At 50.6% G+C, this 19,520-nt stretch overlaps 1 protein-coding gene across 3 annotated transcripts in view; it reads right to left on the bottom strand.

The window, feature by feature from the left end:
• Nucleotides 1-6,113: 6,113 nt before the first annotated feature.
• LOC130312892 (arf-GAP with dual PH domain-containing protein 2-like) overlaps nt 6,114-19,520 on the bottom strand; it is a 44,080-nt gene continuing 30,673 nt past the window's right edge. For all 3 annotated transcript variants that reach the window (XM_056552613.1, XM_056552611.1, XM_056552614.1), the window contains 6 exons: nt 12,696-12,842; nt 12,539-12,622; nt 11,090-11,152; nt 10,718-10,795; nt 9,190-9,418; nt 6,114-6,830 (listed from right to left, as the gene is read on the bottom strand). In XM_056552613.1, coding sequence (XP_056408588.1) covers nt 6,802-6,830; nt 9,190-9,418; nt 10,718-10,795; nt 11,090-11,152; nt 12,539-12,622; nt 12,696-12,842 — 630 coding nt within the window. In that variant the 3' untranslated portion in view covers nt 6,114-6,801. The remainder of the gene's footprint in view (nt 6,831-9,189; nt 9,419-10,717; nt 10,796-11,089; nt 11,153-12,538; nt 12,623-12,695; nt 12,843-19,520) is intronic.

The raw sequence follows: 19,520 nt of genomic DNA, 5'->3' as shown, positions 1-19,520 counted from the left end.
TTGGCTTGTCTGAAGCTCCCTCCTCCATAGACTTGTATTGGCTTGTCTGGAGCTCCCTCCTCCATAGACTTGTATTGGCTTGTCTGGAGCTCCCTCCTCCATAGACTTGTATTGGCTTGTCTGGAGCTCCCTCCTCCATAGACTTGTATTGGCTTGTCTGGAGCTCCCTCCTCCCCCTCCATAGACTTGTATTGGCTTGTCTGGAGCTCCCTCCTCCCCCCTCCATAGACTTGTATTGGCTTGTCTGGAGCTCCCTCCTCCCCCCTCCATAGACTTGTATTGACTTGTCTGGAGCTCCCTCCTCCATAGACTTGTATTGGCTTGTCTGGAGCTCCCTCCTCCCCCCTCCATAGACTTGTATTGGCTTGTCTGGAGCTCCCTCCTCCATAGACTTGTATTGGCTTGTCTGGAGCTCCCTCCTCCATAGACTTGTATTGGCTTGTCTGGAGCTCCCTCCTCCCCCCTCCATAGACTTGTATTGGCTTGTCTGGAGCTCCCTCCTCCCCCCTCCATAGACTTGTATTGGCTTGTCTGGAGCTCCCTCCTCCCCCCTCCATAGACTTGTATTGGCTTGTCTGGAGCTCCCTCCTCCCCCCTCCATAGACTTGTATTGGCTTGTCTGGAGCTCCCTCCTCCATAGACTTGTATTGGCTTGTCTGAAGCTCCCTCCGCCATAGACTTGTATTGGCTTGTCTGGAGCTCCGTCCTCCCCCCTCCATAGACTTGTATTGGCTTGTCTGGAGCTCCCTCCTCCCCCCTCCATAGACTTGTATTGGCTTGTCTGGAGCTCCCTCCTCCCCCCTCCATAGACTTGTATTGGCTTGTCTGGAGCTCCCTCCTCCCCCTTCCATAGACTTGTATTGGCTTGTCTGGAGCTCCCTCCTCCCCCCTCCATAGACTTGTATTGGCTTGTCTGGAGCTCCCTCCTCCCCCTCCATAGACTTGTATTGGCTTGTCTGGAGCTCCCTCCTCCATAGACTTGTATTGGCTTGTCTGGAGCTCCCTCCTCCCCCCTCCATAGACTTGTATTGGCTTGTCTGGAGCTCCCTCCTCCCCCCTCCATAGACTTGTATTGGCTTGTCTGGAGCTCCCTCCTCCCCCCTCCATAGACTTGTATTGGCTTGTCTGGAGCTCCCTCCTCCCCCCTCCATAGACTTGTATTGGCTTGTCTGGAGCTCCCTCCTCCCCCCTCCATAGACTTGTATTGGCTTGTCTGGAGCTCCCTCCTCCCCCCTCCATAGACTTGTATTGGCTTGTCTGGAGCTCCCTCCTCCCCCCTCCATAGACTTGTATTGGCTTGTCTGGAGCTCCCTCCTCCCCCCTCCATAGACTTGTATTGGCTTGTCTGGAGCTCCCTCCTCCCCCCCTCCATAGACTTGTATTGGCTTGTCTTGCAGACGCAGGACGAAGTTGATTTTTTAGAGTGGGATTCCGTCTCACAGGATTTGGGGGGAGTGAAGAAGCTTTTTGTCTAATAAGATATATTAGAGAATCTTCTCTTCCCTTGTACTATGGCTCTATGCAGTTTGTCCATTCCCCATGGTCCGTCTGGGTCACTTAATCTGATAACGATGAACAGGAGGTAGCTTCAGAAGAGATGCCGGCTCCGCATGGCGCTGGACACAGACAGCAGAGGTAAGTAAAAGCAAGGTGTTTCATTTTCCCAGAATGCAACGCGTTTCACTGCATAAGCAGCTTCATCAGGCATAGGTGAGAACAGCAAGGTGGTGCATTTTATCCTAACACGAATTAGTCACAGCAGGAGGTACATTTTTGATGACCAAAACATTTTTGGTAAAATGCATTTACAGATAAACTAGAAAGATTCAGTTTATATTATGACCCAATAATGTATCTATGCAACATATAATAATACCAGATTCAATAAAACAAATATACACAAGAATAAAATAATGATAAATATGTACACGCATGCGGTACCGCATACATATACAAAAACATTAATTCTACATACATACATGCGAAAAATATATTTATATATCACTGAATCAAAAAAGATCTATAAAATAAAAAGAGAGTATTAATTAAAAGAATAAAAAATATATAAAAGGAAAAATGATAAACAAAAAATGAGAAATGGAAAAAATAATAATAATAGCAGTGAGACCAGAGAGAATGGTGGATATTTTCAGCGAGCATTCTCTATGGTCTCATTCAGACCATGCGGTGTTAATGTTGAAAGTGTGAATATCCAATATGATTCTCTATTGATTAGATATTGAAAGCGGTTGGATTTATTGACTGGAATCGATTCGACAATCACTAAGCGTAAGAGGCGGGGCCGTGTGTCGGCATGACTGTGACGCGCGGCTCCGCCTCCAAAACTCACTGCACACATAGGGCTGCCGCCGGAAAGCCCTGTGTGTATTGTGAGCAAGGAATATGCAGCGTTTTTCCCGCTGCTGCCGTAAATTTTGCGCAGCGTGAAATACACCGTGTGGGAACGCACCCTAAAGATGAAATGTCAGTCTTGTGAACAATAGTAAAATGTCGGGATACACTGCGCAATGTGAATTGGTTCTTAATATTAGATCGATGTTTTGACATGCGACACCGCATGGTCTGATAAGTGCGTCCAACATATTGGAGCAGTGGTCTTCCAACTGTGGCCCCCCAGATGTTGCAAAACTACAATTCTCAGCATGCCCGGACAGCCGTTGGCTGTCCGGGCATGCTGGGAGTTGTAGTTTTGCAACATCTGGAGGGCCACAGTTTGACGACCGCTGTATTGGAGCTTACAACTACAAGAGAGGAGATATATTGCATACTGAGTACTGCAATTTAAAGGGGTTGTGCGCTGCCCGGCCTTTCGGAGCTCCGCACGCAGTGTCCGGAAGTTCATTACTCCAAACACTGTGTGCGGGCTTCCGTGTTCGCGGCCCCCTTGTGACGTCACGCCCGCTCACTATACGCCCCCTTCCCATAGACTTTGGTAGAGGGGGCAGGCGTGACGTCCCAAGGGGGCCAGACGTGACGTTACGCCCGGCGGCCGCGAACACGGAAGCCCGCACACAGCGTTGGGAGTAATGAACTTCAGGACGCTGGGTGCGGAGCTCCGTAAGGCAGGGCAGCGCACAACCCCTTTAAAAACTTGGTTAATGGTGAATGATTTTTTGGTATATGTAGAGAAAAAACTCTTAGTAAAGGGATCCATCATACTTTTCCCACATGGTGAACAGCCGGGATTCGGAGTTATCGAGGAGGAGTTGTCATTGCTAACATTTTTTACCCTATTTGGGGCTATCATATTTTAATACCCGGTTTAGTGGGGACCACATCCTTGAGGACAGGGTGTTTTTTTTTCCATTTCTCATTTTTTGTTTCTCATTTTTCTTTTTACATATTTTTTATTCTTTTAATTAATACTCTCTTTTTATATTATAGATCTTTTTTGATTCAGTAATATATATATAATTAATATATTTTTTGCATGTATGTATTCATATGTACCCGTATTTTTCGCCGTATATGACGCACTTTTTCTTCCCCAAAACTGGTCTTATACGGCGAATACACACCTATCGCAGCGGTCCCTGCGGCCATCAACGGCCGGGATCGCGGTGATGCCCTGTATTAACTCTTCAGACGAGGCGAACAAAGCTGACCGCCGCGTCTGAAGTGAAAATAAAACACTAACCCGGCTGCACCGGGAGGGACCTTACCTGCCTCCTCGGTGTCTGCTCCGTGCCGGGATCCCCTGTATGGAGGCGCTCTCCTTCGTCGTCATCACGCACGCCGCCCCGTCATCCAATAGGAGCGGCGTGTGTAGCGACGTGATGGCGGCAACAGAGAGCGAGGATACCGGGTAGCAGAGACGTTGCAAAGCGACAGGGACACCCCGGGGACAGCGATGGAGGGTGACATCCAGGGCAGCGATGACGGTCCAGAGCGGCGGGGACATGTGAGTATAACCTCCTATACCAGTGGTCTTCAACCTGCGGACCCCCAGATGTTGCAAAACTACAACTCCTGGCATGCCCGGACAGCCAACGGCTGTCCGGGCATGCTGGGAGTTGTAGTTTTGCAACATCTGGAGGTCCGCTGGTTGAAGATCACTGTGACCTATACTTTACATTGTATACTAGATTTTCCTCATTTAAAATTGGGTGCGTCTTATATGCAGGAGCGTCCTATAGGGCGAAAAATAAGGTATATGTAGAATTAATCTTTTTGTATATGTATGTGGTGCCGCATGCGTGTACATAGTTATCATTATTATTTTATTATTGTGTATATTTGTCTTATCGAATCTGGTATTATTATATGCTGCATAGATACATTATTGGGTCATAATATAAATTGAATCTTTCTAGTTTATCTGTAAATGCATTTTTCCAACATTTTTTGGTCCGTGGAAATGTACCTCCTGCTGTGACTAATTAGTGTTAGGATAAAATGCACCACCTTGCTGTTCTCGCTAGAGATGAGCGAACTTACAGTAAATTCGATTCCTCACGAACTTCTCGGCTCGGCAGTTGATGACTTATCCTGCGTAAATTAGTTCAGCCTTCAGGTGCTCCGGTGGGCTGGAAAAGGTGGATACAGTCCTAGGAAAGAGTCTCCTAGGACTGTATCCACCTTTTCCAGCCCACAGGAGCACCTGAAAGGTGAACTAATTTATGCAGGAAAAGCCATCAACTGCCGAGCCGAGAAGTTCGTGACAAATCGAATTTACTGTAAGTTCGCTCATCTCTAGTTCTCACCTATGCCTGATGAAGCTGCTTATGCAGTGAAACACGTTGCATTCTGGGAAAATGAAACACCTTGCTTTTACTTACCTCTGCTGTCTGTGTCCAGCGCCATGCGGAGCCGGCGTCTCTTCTGAAGCTACCTCCTGTTCATCGTTATTTCTAGCTGCGGACACTCCAATATTACACGCTCACCATTGTTGTGTATGTGGTTACACAACTATACCAGGTGAGCAGTACATATATATATACAGCCTATATTTATTCAAATAATCCTCTTTTATCACACTATGGAGCGCTGTTACTTCCTTTTCCTAATCAGATTATGACTCTTTATAATCACTAATAACATCTCTATGAACTTCTGATAACTAGTCACATGTTCAGTAATGCGCTCCACCAGTGGTTCAGAGTTGGGGTCTCATATATGGTGGCACCAGTGGTTCAGAGTTGGGGTCTCATATATGGTGGCACCAGTGGTTCAGAGTTGGGGTCTCATATATGGTGGCACCAGTGGTTCAGAGTTGGGGTCTCATATATGGTGGCACCAGTGGTTCAGAGTTGGGGTCTCATATATGGTGGCACTAGTGGTTCAGAGTTGGGGTCTCATATATGGTGGCACCAGTGGTTCAGAGTTGGGGTCTCATATATGGTGGCACCAGTGGTTCAGAGTTGGGGTCTCATATATGGTGGCACTAGTGGTTCAGAGTTGGGGTCTCATATATGGTGGCACCAGTGGTTCAGAGTTGGGGTCTCATATATGGTGGCACCAGTGGTTCAGAGTTGGGGTCTCATATATGGTGGCACCAGTGGTTCAGAGTTGGGGTCTCATATATGGTGGCACCAGTGGTTCAGAGTTGGGGTCTCATATATGGTGGCACCAGTGGTTCAGAGTTGGGGTCTCATATATGGTGGCACCAGTGGTTCAGAGTTGGGGTCTCATATATGGTGGCACCAGTGGTTCAGAGTTGGGGTCTCATATATGGTGGCACCAGTGGTTCAGAGTTGGGGTCTCATATATGGTGGCACTAGTGGTTCAGAGTTGGGGTCTCATATATGGTGGCACCAGTGGTTCAGAGTTGGGGTCTCATATATGGTGGCATTGGCCACTAATTATTCCTTATGGCAGGGCTTTCCAAACAGTGTGTCTCTAGCTTTTGCAGAACTACAACTCTCAGCAGGCCAAGACAGGAAGGGCTGTCTGGGAATGCTGGGAGTTGTAGTTCTGTAACAGCTGGAGGCACACTGTTTGGAAAACACTGCCTTATTGGAAAGTAGTTAAATGCACAAATGAGGCCTGTGGGCACTTGAGGCCTTCAACCCTGCCCTGTGGGCACTCGAGGCAATCAGCCCTGCCCTGGGGATGGGGTTTGTCTCATCAGAAACACTGACACATGGCGGCCATCTGTTCATATATATTTATATTGGACGCCATGTCTCTGATTGTGTTGGGTGATCAGTAGTAATCATTGGCCCTTTGTACTGTATAGGGCATGGATGGCTCAGGATCCGATGACTATGTGTCACCCCTCCCCCCTAAAGGGTCGATATCTGCCGGGTGTATGATGGAGAACACATAGACATTGTTGTTATTCTTCTGCCGGATGGTAAATGGCCATAAGTCCCCATCTTGAGCCGTCGGTGGTCGCCTCCGCTTCCTGATTCATCAGGTTTTTTTCCTGTTTGTAACGCCACCTAAAGTTCGCAAGTTCACTGCTTCATATCACACTACTGATAAGGGGGCGGAGCCCATATCATCACATGACCTCCATGTTGTTTCTAACTCCCTATAATTGTGGGGGATGATAAGAAGACGCTGATAGGATATGCTGCTAGTAGTTCACCACCATCAGGGCCGATGCCTGGCTGGCAGTATAGCAGCATGGCCCTTCTCACATTAAGAAGATGATGGTGGTTATTGTCTGTTAGTTTATTGCTGTAGTTTTGCGCACTGGCATCAGTCTCTAGTGTCTTCTTGTCGTCTCTGTCCATCACATGGACAGAACCCTCTGTTTCAGCTGATGACCGCGCTTTCTCCCTTCGCCTTTGTTTCGCAGTGATGTAGCGCAGGTTTAGAGACGTGTCACTCAGATCAGGGGGACCTCCGGAATCCAGCCTCCTCTGTGAAAGAGACAGAAGGACGATGTTACTGGAAATTACTATTTACCAATCATCATAAAATATTACTGCGCGACGCAGCAAACATCGAGGCCTCCTCTACCTCCAGCCTTCCTCTGCTTGAGGTCTCACCTACTACTGCAACCCTTCCTCTGCTGGAGGCCTCACCTACTACTGCAACCCTTCCTCTGCTGGAGGCCTCACCTACTACTGCAACCCTTCCTCTGCTGGAGGCCTCACCTACTGCAACCCTTCCTCTGCTTGAGGCCTCACCTACTGCAACCCTTCCTCTGCTGGAGGCCTCACCTACTGCAACCCTTCCTCTGCTGGAGGCCTCACCTACTGCAACCCTTCCTCTGCTGGAGGCCTCACCTACTGCAACCCTTCCTCTGCTGGAGGCCTCACCTACTGCAACCCTTCCTCTGTTGGAGGCCCCACCTACTACTGCAACCCTTCCTCTGCTGGAGGCCTCACCTACTGCAACCCTTCCTCTGCTTGAGTTCTCACCTACTACTGCAACCCTTCCTCTGCTTGAGGCCTCACCTACTGCAACCCTTCCTCTGCTGGAGGCCTCACCTACTGCAACCCTTCCTCTGCTGGAGGCCTCACCTACTGCAACCCTTCCTCTGCTTGAGGTCTCACCTACTACTGCAACCCTTCCTCTGCTGGAGGCCTCACCTACTGCAACCCTTCCTCTGCTGGAGGCCTCACCTACTGCAACCCTTCCTCTGCTGGAGGCCTCACCTACTGCAACCCTTCCTCTGCTTGAGGTCTCACCTACTACTGCAACCCTTCCTCTGCTGGAGGCCCCACCTACTGCAACCCTTCCTCTGCTGGAGGCCTCACCTACTGCAACCCTTCCTCTGCTGGAGGCCTCACCTACTGCAACCCTTCCTCTGAGGGGGCCTCACCTACTGCAACCCTTCCTCTGCTGGAGGCCTCACCTACTACTGCAACCCTTCCTCTGCTGGAGGCCTCACCTACTGCAACCCTTCCTCTGCTTGAGTTCTCACCTACTACTGCAACCCTTCCTCTGCTTGAGGCCTCACCTACTGCAACCCTTCCTCTGCTGGAGGCCTCACCTACTGCAACCCTTCCTCTGCTGGAGGCCTCACCTACTGCAACCCTTCCTCTGCTTGAGGTCTCACCTACTACTGCAACCCTTCCTCTGCTTGAGGCCTCACCTACTGCAACCCTTCTTCTGCTGGAGGCCTCACCTACTGCAACCCTTCCTCTGCTTGAGGCCTCACCTACTGCAACCCTTCCTCTGCTGGAGGCCTCACCTACTGCAACCCTTCCTCTGCTGGAGGCCTCACCTACTACTGCAAACCTTCCTCTGCTTGAGGCCTCACCTACTACTGCAACCCTTCCTCTGCTGGAGGCCCCACCTACTGCAACCCTTCCTGTGCTGGAGGCCCCACCTACTGCAACCCTTCCTCTGCTGGAGGCCTCACCTACTACTGCAACCCTTCCTCTGCTGGAGGCCTCACCTACTACTGCAACCCTTCCTCTGCTGGAGGCCCCACCTACTACTGCAACCCTTCCTCTGCTGGAGGCCTCACCTACTACTGCAACCCTTCCTCTGCTGGAGGCCCCACCTACTACTGCAATCCTTCCTCTGCTGGAGGCCTCACCTACTGCAACCCTTTCTCTGCTGGAGGCCTCACCTACTACTGCAACCCTTCCTCTGCTGGAGGCCCCACGTACTGCAACCCTTTCTCTGCTGGAGGCCTCACCTACTGCAACCCTTCCTCTGCTGGAGGCCTCACCTACTGCAACCCTTCTTCTGCTGGAGGCCTCACCTACTACTGCAAACCTTCCTCTGCTTGAGGCCCCACCTACTGCAACCCTTCCTCTGCTGGAGGCCTCACCTACTGCAACCCTTCCTCTGCTTGAGGCCTCACCTACTGCAACCCTTCCTGTGCTGGAGGCCCCACCTACTACTGCAACCCTTCCTCTGCTGGAGGCCCCACCTACTGCAACCCTTCCTCTGCTGGGGGCCCCACCTACTGCAACCCTTCCTCTGCTGGAGGCCTCACCTACTACTGCAACCCTTCCTCTGCTGGAGGCCCCACCTACTGCAACCCTTCCTCTGCTGGAGGCCCCACGTACTGCAACCCTTCCTCTGCTGGAGGCCCCACCTACTGGGAGTGGTGTGTGGGGGGGTGTTGTAAGAAGGCTGGTGTGGTCACCGCGTGGCCTCCGGAGGAAACCTCTATATCGATTAATGTAGAATAGTGAGTACAGCTCTGGAGGATAAGACAGGATGTAACAGCAGAATAGTGAGTGCAGCTCTGGAGGATAAGACATAATGTAACTCATGGTTCGTGTACTGTTCTAAAGGTTCTAGCTCTGTACGTACCTGCAGTGTCTTGGTCACTCATGGGTCTGGAGATGACCTCTTGCAGCACCTGCAGCCACTCTTTCTGCTCCTTGAGGTTCTCGCAGGTGAAGATGAACTCCCTCTGGGGGGTCCTTATGGTGATTCCTATGTCCCACTTATTCCCTTTCACTCCTGTTGGCAATCCCTCCGCTACCTGGTACCCGGCCTCACTGCTCCCAATGAAGATTCCTCCCTGTTCACAGGGGTCCTGCAAACAGAGGGTTAATGTGTGATACAGAGGTCAGATCTCTTGTTCTAGAGCAGTCAGGATGTGTAATACAGAGGTTAGATCTCTTGTTCTAGAGCAGTCAGGATGTGTAATACGGAGGTCAGATCTCTTGTTCTACAGCAGTCAGGATGTGTAATACAGAGGTCAGGTCTCTTGTTCTACAGCAGTCAGGATGTGTAATACAGAGGTCTTGTCTCTTATTCTAGAGCAGTCAGGATGTGTAATACAGAGGTCAGCTCTCTTGTTCTAAAGCAGTCAGGATGTGTAATACAGAGGTCAGGTCTCTTATTCTAAAGCAGTCAGGATGTGTAATACAGAGGTCAGGTCTCTTGTTCTAGAGCAGTCAGGATGTGTAATACAGAGCTCAGGTCTCTTATTCTAGAGCAGTAGAGCAGTCAAGATTGTGTAATGCAGAGGTCAGGTCTCTTGTTCTAGAGCAGTCAGGATGTGTAATACAGAGGTCAGGCCTCTTGTTCTAGAGCAGTCAGGATGTGTAATACAGAGGTCAGGTCTCTTGTTCTAGAGCATTCAGGATGTGTATTACAGAGGTCAGATCTCTTGTTCTAGAGCAGTCAGGATGGGTAATACAGAGGTCAGGTCTCTTATTCTAGAGCAGTAGAGCAGTCAAGATGTGTAATGCAGAGGTCAGGTCTCTTGTTCTAGAGCAGTCAGGATGTGTAATACAGAGGTCAGGCCTCTTGTTCTAGAGCAGTCAGGATGTGTAATACAGAGGTCAGGTCTCTTGTTCTAGAGCATTCAGGATGTGTATTACAGAGGTCAGATCTCTTGTTCTAGAGCAGTCAGGATGGGTAATACAGAGGTCAGGTCTCTTATTCTAGAGCAGTAGAGCAGTCAAGATGTGTAATGCAGAGGTCAGGTCTCTTGTTCTAGAGCAGTCAGGATGTGTAATACAGAGGTCAGGCCTCTTGTTCTAGAGCAGTCAGGATGTGTAATACAGAGGTCAGGTCTCTTGTTCTAGAGCATTCAGGATGTGTAATACAGAGGTCAGATCTCTTGTTCTAGAGCAGTCAGGATGGGTAATACAGAGGTCAGGTCTCTTGTTCTAGAGCAGTCAGGATGGGTAATACAGAGGTCAGGTCTCTTGTTCTAGAGCAGTCAGGATGGGTAATACAGAGGTCAGATCTCTTGTTCTACAGCAGTCAGGATGGGTAATACAGAGGTCAGATCTCTTGTCCTACAGCAGTCAGGATGGGTGATGTGTCTTGTTCTAGATTAGTCCAGCTATGCAGTATACATGCCGCCCCCCCCCATACTCACAAGAGGTTTCTTGTAATATAAAAGCTTCCGCTCCTCAGAGTCCAGGTTGAACCATCGCTTCCTGAAGGCTTCTCTCAGCTGCAGTATAAGGGGACAGCAGATAAGATGGAATGACAGCGTGGGGTATGATCGATACATGCATGGAACATGGAGGAGGGGGAGGCACATTAACTGGACATGTCCCGACCCCCCCCCACTCTACAGTATATACGGACCACCAATGGTTATGACCTGACAGTACATACAGTGCCCCCCATTCTACAATATACCCCCTCCCCCTACAGTATATATGGACCCCCAGAAGTGTTGACGTGATGGTATATTATAGTATGAGAGTCCGCACATGACCCAATATGGGGGAGTGTAACTTACGGTGGGTCCAGTCTTCTCCATGTAGCCACATTTGGTGTAGCTGCGGGTAATCTTCCGTATCAACTAGAAAATAAAACACAGAGTCACACCACTGTAACGATGGCTGCAGTATAAGGAATACATAATACAATGTACAGTACAGTTCAGCCCACTAGGGAGTTGGTGTCCAGCCTCATCCTCTGCTCAGTGGAGGTGTCCAGCCTCAGCTTGTACCCCGAGGGGGGTGTCTGGCCTCATCCTCTGCTCAGTGGGGGTGTCCAGCCTCATCTTGTTCCCTGAGGGGGTGTCTGGCCTCAACTTGCGCCCTGCGGGGGGGGGGGGGGGGGGGGTCTGGCCTCCTCGTGTGTCCTGCAAGGGGTTTCTGGCCTCCTCTTGTGCCCTGCGGCGGTGTTTGGTCTCATCTTGTGCCCTGTGGGGGGTGTCTGGACTCCTCTTGTGCCTTGCAGGGGTGTCTGGTCTCATCTTGTGCCCTGCGGGGGGTGTCTGGCCTCATCTTGTGTCTTGCAGGGGGTTTCTGGCCTCCTCTTGTGCCCCTTCGGGGGGGTGTCTGGCCTCATCTTGTGCCCTGTGGGGAGAGTCTGGCCTCATCTTGTGCCCTGTGGGGGGTGTCTGGCCTCATCCTGTGCCCTGCGGGGAGAGTCTGGCCTCATATTTTGCCCTGCGGGGGGGTGTCAGGCCTCATCTTTTGCCCTGCGGGGGGAGTGTCTGGCCTCATCTTGTGCCCTGCAGGGGGGGGGGGGGGGGTGTCTGGCCTCATCTTGTGCCCTGCAGGGGGGGGGGGGGGGTCTGGCCTCATCTTGTGCCCTGCAGGGGGGGGGGGGGGGTCTGGCCTCATCTTGTGCCCTGAAGGGGGAGTGTCTGGCCTCATCTTGTGCCCTGCGGGGGTGTCTGGCCTCATCTTGTGTCCTGCGGGGGGTGTCTGGCCTCATCTTGTGCCCTGCGGGGGTGTCTGGCCTCATCTTGTGTCCTGCGGGGGGTGTCTGGCCTCATCTTGTGCCCTGCGGGGGTGTCTGGCCTCATCTTGTGCCCATGACTGATCTGGACCGGTAAAAATTCACACCACTTCCTGCTGAGACCCCCTGGGAGTTCCCCTTTTATTTCCTCCACCCTCCGGTCTAGGTCAACAGAGAACATTCATTCTTGTCGTAGCTCCAGGACTGATGACAGGAATGTGGTTGGGCCGGTTCACCAGATACTGACGCCATCCCCCTTATGACCCCGCCGGTGATCCTTCCACTGACAGGAATATGATGAGAAATCTGCCTATACTGCAATGTGCTGCACACGATTGAGGGTAGGACAGATGTCAGAGGGGCAGCAAAACAAAGATGGAGGACAGAGCGCCCCCTATGAAAATAAGAACAGAACAATATTCCACCCCATATCATGGGGCTTCTTTGGGATACACAGTCTATAGCATAGTCCTTGTCATAGGCTCCGTCCTCTTACCTCTGCCTCTGGAGTGCTCGGATAAGTCTTCCTCAGGTAGTTGTACCGCGCTGAACGGAGAATGTTGTACCAGGTGACTATTTCCTGCCGCCATAAGACAAGTATAAGTAAAACACTTGAGGTCAGCGGGTGAAGGACCGACAGAGGTGTTACTTACCGCACCGTCCTTGTGGTACACGTATATGCTCCTGGTGCGTCCTTCCTGCACACACGTGATCTCTAGCCCGTGATCGTGTCTCATCTTCTCGCACTGGAACATGGCGTTCAGGCTCCTGATCGGTAATGTCCCCTTGGGTTCAGAACCCTGCGGAAGAGAGAAGACTGAATCTGAAATCCAAGGTGTTCACCTGGCGAGGGGTGCTACGTGCTGGGGGCGCTGCGGAAGAGAAAAGGCGAGATCTAAGGCCCCAAAATCCAGAGCATTTACCTGGCGGGGGGTGCTACATGCTGGGGAAGAGAAAAGATGGGGATCAGGGGCCCTGAAATCCATAGCATTCACCTGGTGAGGGGCGCTATATGCTGGGGAAGAGAAGATGGGATTAGGGGACCCGAAATCCAGAGCATTCACCTGGGGGGGGGGGGGTGCTCTGTGCTGGGAATGCTGCAGAAGAGCGAAAACGAGATCTGAGGCCCTGAAATAGAAAAGTAGAGTGTGTTCACCTGGCAGAGGCCCTGCAGAAGAGAGAAGACTGGTTCGGAGGGCCCGAAATCCAGAGCGGTCACCTGGCAGGGGGCACTACATGCTGGGGGCACTGCAGAGGAGAGATGGGATCTGAGGCCTCAAATCCAGAGCGTTCACCTGGCAGGGGGCACTACATGCTGGGGGCACTGCAGAGGAGAGATGGGATCTGAGGCCCCAAATCCAGAGCATTCACCTGGCAGGGGGCACTACATGCTGGGGGCACTGCAGAGGAGATATGGGATCTGAGGCCTCAAATCCAGAGCGTTCATCTGGCAGGGGGCACTGCAGAGGAGATATGGGATCTGAGGCCCCAAATCCAGAGCGTTCACCTGGCAGGGGGCACTATATGCTGGGGGCACTGCAGAGGAGAGATGGGATCTGAAGCCCCAAAATCCTGAGCGTTCACCTGGCAGGGGGCACTACATGCTGGGGGCACTGCAGAGGAGGGATGGGATCTGAAGCCCCAAAATCCAGAGCGTTCACCTGGCAGGGGGCACTGCAGAGGAGAGATGGGATCTGAAGCCCCAAAATCCAGAGCGTTCACCTGGCAGGGGGTGTTACATGCTGAGTGTATTGCAGAAGAGAGAACAGGGGATTTGAGGCCCTGAAATACACAGCATTCACCTTGGAGGGGGCGCTACGGAAGATAAAACACTGGATCTTGGGCCCCCTTATTTCTCTTCACTATGATGCAGTTTTTGTGGTGTTTTTAGTATACCGTGTTTTTTGGGTGTTTAATCCCCAGGTCATGTGACTCATAGATTTCTACTGAAGAACTGGGGGAAAAATTTCAGAAAAATGCCAATATACACGTACACGGGACTGTTATACATGTAGATGGAGGAGAAGTGGATCCGCTGAACCTGTGTGGATGATGGCGTGGGCCGTACCAGGGAGCGCTGGTTTAAGGTGTCGCTGGTTTTCACCAGAGCTCGCCCGGGATGGACTTGCTGCACGCAGGACGCTACCCTGGATACAACTCGTCCACACAGGTGGCCGAGGTGTAACGTGGCACAGGTAGGATGAGGCTACACGAAGTCAGGACAGGCAGAAGGTCAGGGCTGGCTGCACTGTAGCAAGGTCAGGTCACGCAGCAAGAGGTCAGAAGGGAGGTGGCACAGAAGCAAGGTCGAGATACGTAGCAATGGGGCCAGAGCCGGCACGCGCCGGAAAGCAGGAAGAACAGAGGAGACACAGAGGATGGCAACGAGCAGAGGCCTGAGTTCGATCGCATCGCAGAGCGGACCAGGCCGGGCAGCGGAGGAGTGCATCCGCGGCCAGCATGTCTGACCGTGGCGCGACTCCTAACAGTACCCCCCCCTTAGGTCTACCCCTCTTTTTAGGCCAAAGAAACCTGAGCACTAGATCCTGGTCTAAGATGTTCTCCTCAGGTTCCCAGGACCTCTCCTCAGGCACGACCAAAACCCTTCCGATCCACCAGGAAGTACCTTTTTCCCCTGATGGTCTTGGTGGCGAGAATCTCCTGAACTTCAAACACATTAGTGGCCCTGGTAACAGGGATAGGAGAGATACTTCTGAGAGAACCGGTTAAGGACCAACGGCTTGAGGAGGGAGACGTGGAAGGAGTTCGGGATGTGCAGAGAAGGAGAAAGATGTAACTTGTACGCAACCGGATTAATGCGGCGTAAGACTTCAGACGAACATACTTCGCAGAGAGCCAAACCTTGTCCCCAGGGGAAAAGACTGGTGGAGATCTCCTCTTCTTCTCAGCCTGGGACTTCATGCGCGAGGAGGCTAAAGCTAAAGAACGCCGGGTTTCCTGCCAAATAGTTTGGAAGTCCCGAACCAAAACATCAACAGCTGGTACTTCAGAAGAAGCGGGAAGAGGTAAAGGAGGACGAAGATGATGACTGTAAACTATAAAGATTGGAGAGGTACTTGTAGAGTCAGAGTCACGATGATTTTAAGAGAACTCAGCCCAGGGTAATTGGACCAGTTGTCATGCCGGGCAGAAACAAAATGGTGAAGATACTCTCCAAGAACTTGGTTCACCCTCTCTACTTCGCTGTTGGTTTGTGGGTGGTATGCTGATGGAAAATCCAATTTCACTTTGAGGCGAGAGCAGAGGGCCCACCAAAACTTGGAAACGAACTGAACCTCTCTGTCAGAGACTATGTGAAGCGGTAGTCCATGCAGGCAGAAAATATGTCGGAAAAATTGATCTGCCAACTGAGGAGCTGAAGGAAGTCCAGGCAGAGGTACAAAATGAGCCATCCTAGAGAATAACGATCAACGACCACCCAAATGACCCTTCCATGGCAATGTGGGGCCATGGAAACTCAGGGACGGGTAAAGGCTGTAAGAGACCCGCTGATTTGCTACGAGGTGTCTTGTCACAAGCACAAATTACGCAGGTACGGCCAAAATCAGCAACATCGCGCTCCCGGTTCGACTACCAATAATGACGGGGGGATGAGCAATGTAGACTTCTGTATTCCAGGGTGACCAGCCAATAAAGAAGAATGTCCCCAGTTCAGCACCTTAGTCCTAAGGCACAAAAGTCTTACCAATTGATCTGGAGGCACAATATGAAGAGGTATAGGTTCCGGGCCCACCACATCAGAAGCTCAAGAGAGGGCATCGGCTCTGACGTTCTTGTGTGCAGGTCGAAAATGAATGAGAAAATTAAACCGGGAAAAGAAAAGTGACCACCTGGCCTGCAGGGGGTTCAGACGTTGTGCGGACTGTAAGTAAGGAATTTTTATGGTCCATATAGATGTTGAAAGGATGAGTAGCTCCCTCTAACAAGTGATGCCATTCTTCCAGAGCGCGCTTAATGGCCAAGAGTACCCGAACTCAGATGGTGTAATTCCTCTCAGCAGGAGAAAATATTTTGGAGAAGAAGCTGCAAGTCACCGTTTTGCCCTTGGAGGATTTCTGAGTCAAAACTGCTTCGGCTCCTACAGAAGAGGCATCCACTTCAATGTAGAACGGCTTGTCCAGGTCAGGTCTTGTCAGAACAGGTGTGGAGGCAAATGCCGACTTCAAACGAGAAAAAGCCTCCTCCGCAGAAGGCAGCCAGGTTTTGGGATTGCCACCTTTCTTAGTAAGAACCACAATAGGAGCTACCAGGGCAGAGAAGTGCGGAATGAACTGCAGATAATAGTTGGCAAAGCCAAGAAAGTGTTGAATAGTGCGTAGTCCAGAAGGTCGCGGCCAGGTTAGAACCAAAGACAGCTTGTCAGGATCCATCCTTAGGCCTTGGTTGGAGACAATATAGCCAAGGAAACGGCAGAGTCGACTTCTCGAAGAGACATTTCTCAAGCTTGGTGTAGAGGCAGTTGCTCCAAAGGCATCGCAAGACCTGTCGGACATGAGTGCGATGAACTTCCAAGTTGGGCGAGAAGATCAAGATGTCGTCCAGATACACCACAATGCAAGTGTTAAGGAGATCTCGGAAAAGGTCATTGACAAATTCTTGAAAAACATCCGGGGCATTACAGAGACAAAACGTCATCACAAGGTACTCATAATGCCCATCACTGGTATTAAAAGCCGTCTTCCACTCGTCTCCTTCCCGGATTCTGATTAGGTTATACTCCCCTCGCAAGTCTAAAGTGGTGAAAATCTTGGTTCCCCGTAGGCGATCAAATAGTTCTGAGATCAGTGGAAGGGGGTTACCAGTTCTTGATGGTGATCTTATTAAGTCCCTGGTAATCAATGCAGGGACCGAGAGAACCGTCCTTTTTTTCCACAAAGATGGGGCGAATTACCGGCAGAAGATCAATTGGACAATCGTAGGAAGAAGACTTTCTGCTTGCTTCTCGCAAAACACGTCTGTGAAGTCTTGGTACGGGGTAGGCAGACCTGGCAGAGAGGGGCAAAGAATTGGATGCTTCAGTTGAATTGTCACTAGACAGCGGTTCAGACAATCCTGGCCCCAACGAGAGACCTCTCCGGAGCGCCAATCTAGAACCGGGGCGTGGCATTGCAGCCATGGCAGACCGAGGAGAACCAAGGAAGAACAGTGAGGGAGCACATAGAACTTGATCCACTCCTTGTGCATAGCACCTACTTGCATCTTCAGAGGTTCAGTGATATACTTCACTGCGGAATTCAGGCACTCCCCGTTGAAAGTAGAGATGTACAAAGGCTTAGCGAGCTGTGAGACTGGGAGATATTTATGGACCAGAGAGGCATCCACGAAGTTCCCTGCTGAACCAGAGTCCACAAAAGCAGATACAAGGAATGAGAAACCGGAATAGGAGAAGAGCCAGACCGGCATGTATAAGCAAGGAGAGGGAGTACTCGCACCTAGAGACTCCTCTCCCCTAAGTGCGTGCGTTTCCCGGTCGCTGAGGCTGAAGAGGGCAGTAATTGCTAAAATGCTCCAGGCTGGCACAGTACAGGCACAGATTTTCTTCCTGTCGGTGTGACCCCTCTTGCGGAGACAGGTAAGCTCGATCCACCTGCATATGCTCTTCGGCAGAAGGCAAAGAAGAAGGCAGAGGCGGCCGCTGAAACACCGGAGGCAAACGGGGAAGATGACATGAACGAGCAGGTTCGCGTCCTTGACGGAGCTCCTCTTGGGAAAAATGCACATCAATGCGGGTAGCCAACAGAATCAATTCAGACCGGGAAAATGGTGGATCCCGTGTGGCCAGGGCATCCTTTACCCTGCTAGAAAGTCCCTTCTTGAAGGTGGCACACAGGGCTGCATCATTCCAAGCTAGAGTACGGAATTGGACCGCATAGTCTCCTACAGAAGAATCCCCTTGACGGAGGTTCAGAAGCGCGGCTTCAGCCGAAGAAGAACGTGCTGGCTCCTTAAAGACCACGGCATTCTTGTGGCTCACATCGTCTCAAGGCATCCAACTGTGTGCCTTGATGGGACATTGAATCCCTAACAGGGTTATACTATAAGAGAAACCTGGTTCTTATCTAAATATACCAGGATTATTGTTTAGGTTACTGGGTCTCCCTGAAAATGGGAGCTAAGATCACTACATATCTATCTATAAAGAACCCCTGTTTTGTCATCCACCGTCTATCTACCTTGTGCATTTTCACTAGGAGTTGGTGTCTTCCATCCTATGATGCCAGATTGAATACATCTACAGCTTAATGTTCTCATGGTCACATACCTCTGATCCTAAACTTGTTTAATTGATGTATTGAAGCTCTACTTATGTTCTACTAACATCATACTAATGTTTTACTAATATTATACTAGAGGTTCTGCCACTAATTATTGTATTTTATTATATTTTTGCTTTGTATCTTTCTCCCCATTCAACACTTGGTATTTAGGAGATTATTTGTGTTTAGGGATTTTAGGTTAGGGCATCACCTGTATCCTTTATCCCCATTCCTTCCATGTTATGTCATTAATGTTTACCCAATCTTTTGTTTAACTAGTATCTCAGTAAAAGTTAAGTTTTATCTTCACCTTATTGGTGTTTTTTCTAGTTGGTTATATTATACTACTTAAAGACACTGCGGAATTCCAAAAGGAAAGCTTACAGATCGGTCGTCCCCTTTGTGCCAGAGGGGAGTAGCCCAGGCCGGCACCTTACTGGAAAGAAGGCTCACCACGAAAGCCACTTTAGCATGTTCAGACGGGAACTGGTCAGACATGAGTTCCACCTGCATCGAACACTGGGTGAGGAAGCCTCTGCACAATTTAGGGTGCCCTTCATACTTGGTTGACACAGACAGGCGAAGTTTGGGACCAAGGGATGCCCCGGAAGTTGCTGTCCCCGATGAGCCGCAGGAGCGTATTGCCACTGTTGTTGCTGCTGTTGATGCTGGACGGAAAGGAGCTGCTACATCATGGTGGACATCTGATTCAGTTGCTGGGCCTGTTGAGCTAGCTGTTGTGACTCCTGAGTCACAATTGAGGAGAGGTTCTCGACACTAGGCAGTGGCACCTTGGCGGGATCCATGGCCGAATCTTACTGTTACGACAGAAGAGAAGTGGATCCGCTGAACCTGTGTGGATAATGGCATGGGCCGTACCAGGGAGCAGAGTCTAAGGTGCCGCTGGTTTTCACCAGAGCTCGCCGCAAAGCTCGTCCACACAGGCTGCCGAGGTGTAACGTGGCACAGGTAGGATTGGGCTACACGAAGTCAGGACAGGTATGAGGTCAGGGCTGGCAGCACTGTAGCAAGGTCAGCTCACGTAGCAAGTGGTCAGAAGGCAGGCGGCACAGAAGCAAGGTCAGTATATTTAGCAATGGGGTCAGATACACGGCAAGGCATATATTGTGATTGCTTTCTCTAAGGTTGAAATGGCACAAAGATCCAGGAAGGGTGAAAAAGAAGTTCTCATACTTATAG

The sequence above is a fragment of the Hyla sarda genome, unplaced genomic scaffold (assembly GCF_029499605.1).
Source record: "Hyla sarda isolate aHylSar1 unplaced genomic scaffold, aHylSar1.hap1 scaffold_1737, whole genome shotgun sequence".
In the NCBI taxonomy this organism is placed as follows: domain Eukaryota; kingdom Metazoa; phylum Chordata; class Amphibia; order Anura; family Hylidae; genus Hyla; species Hyla sarda.
This window is presented reverse-complemented; position numbering and strand designations above follow the sequence as displayed.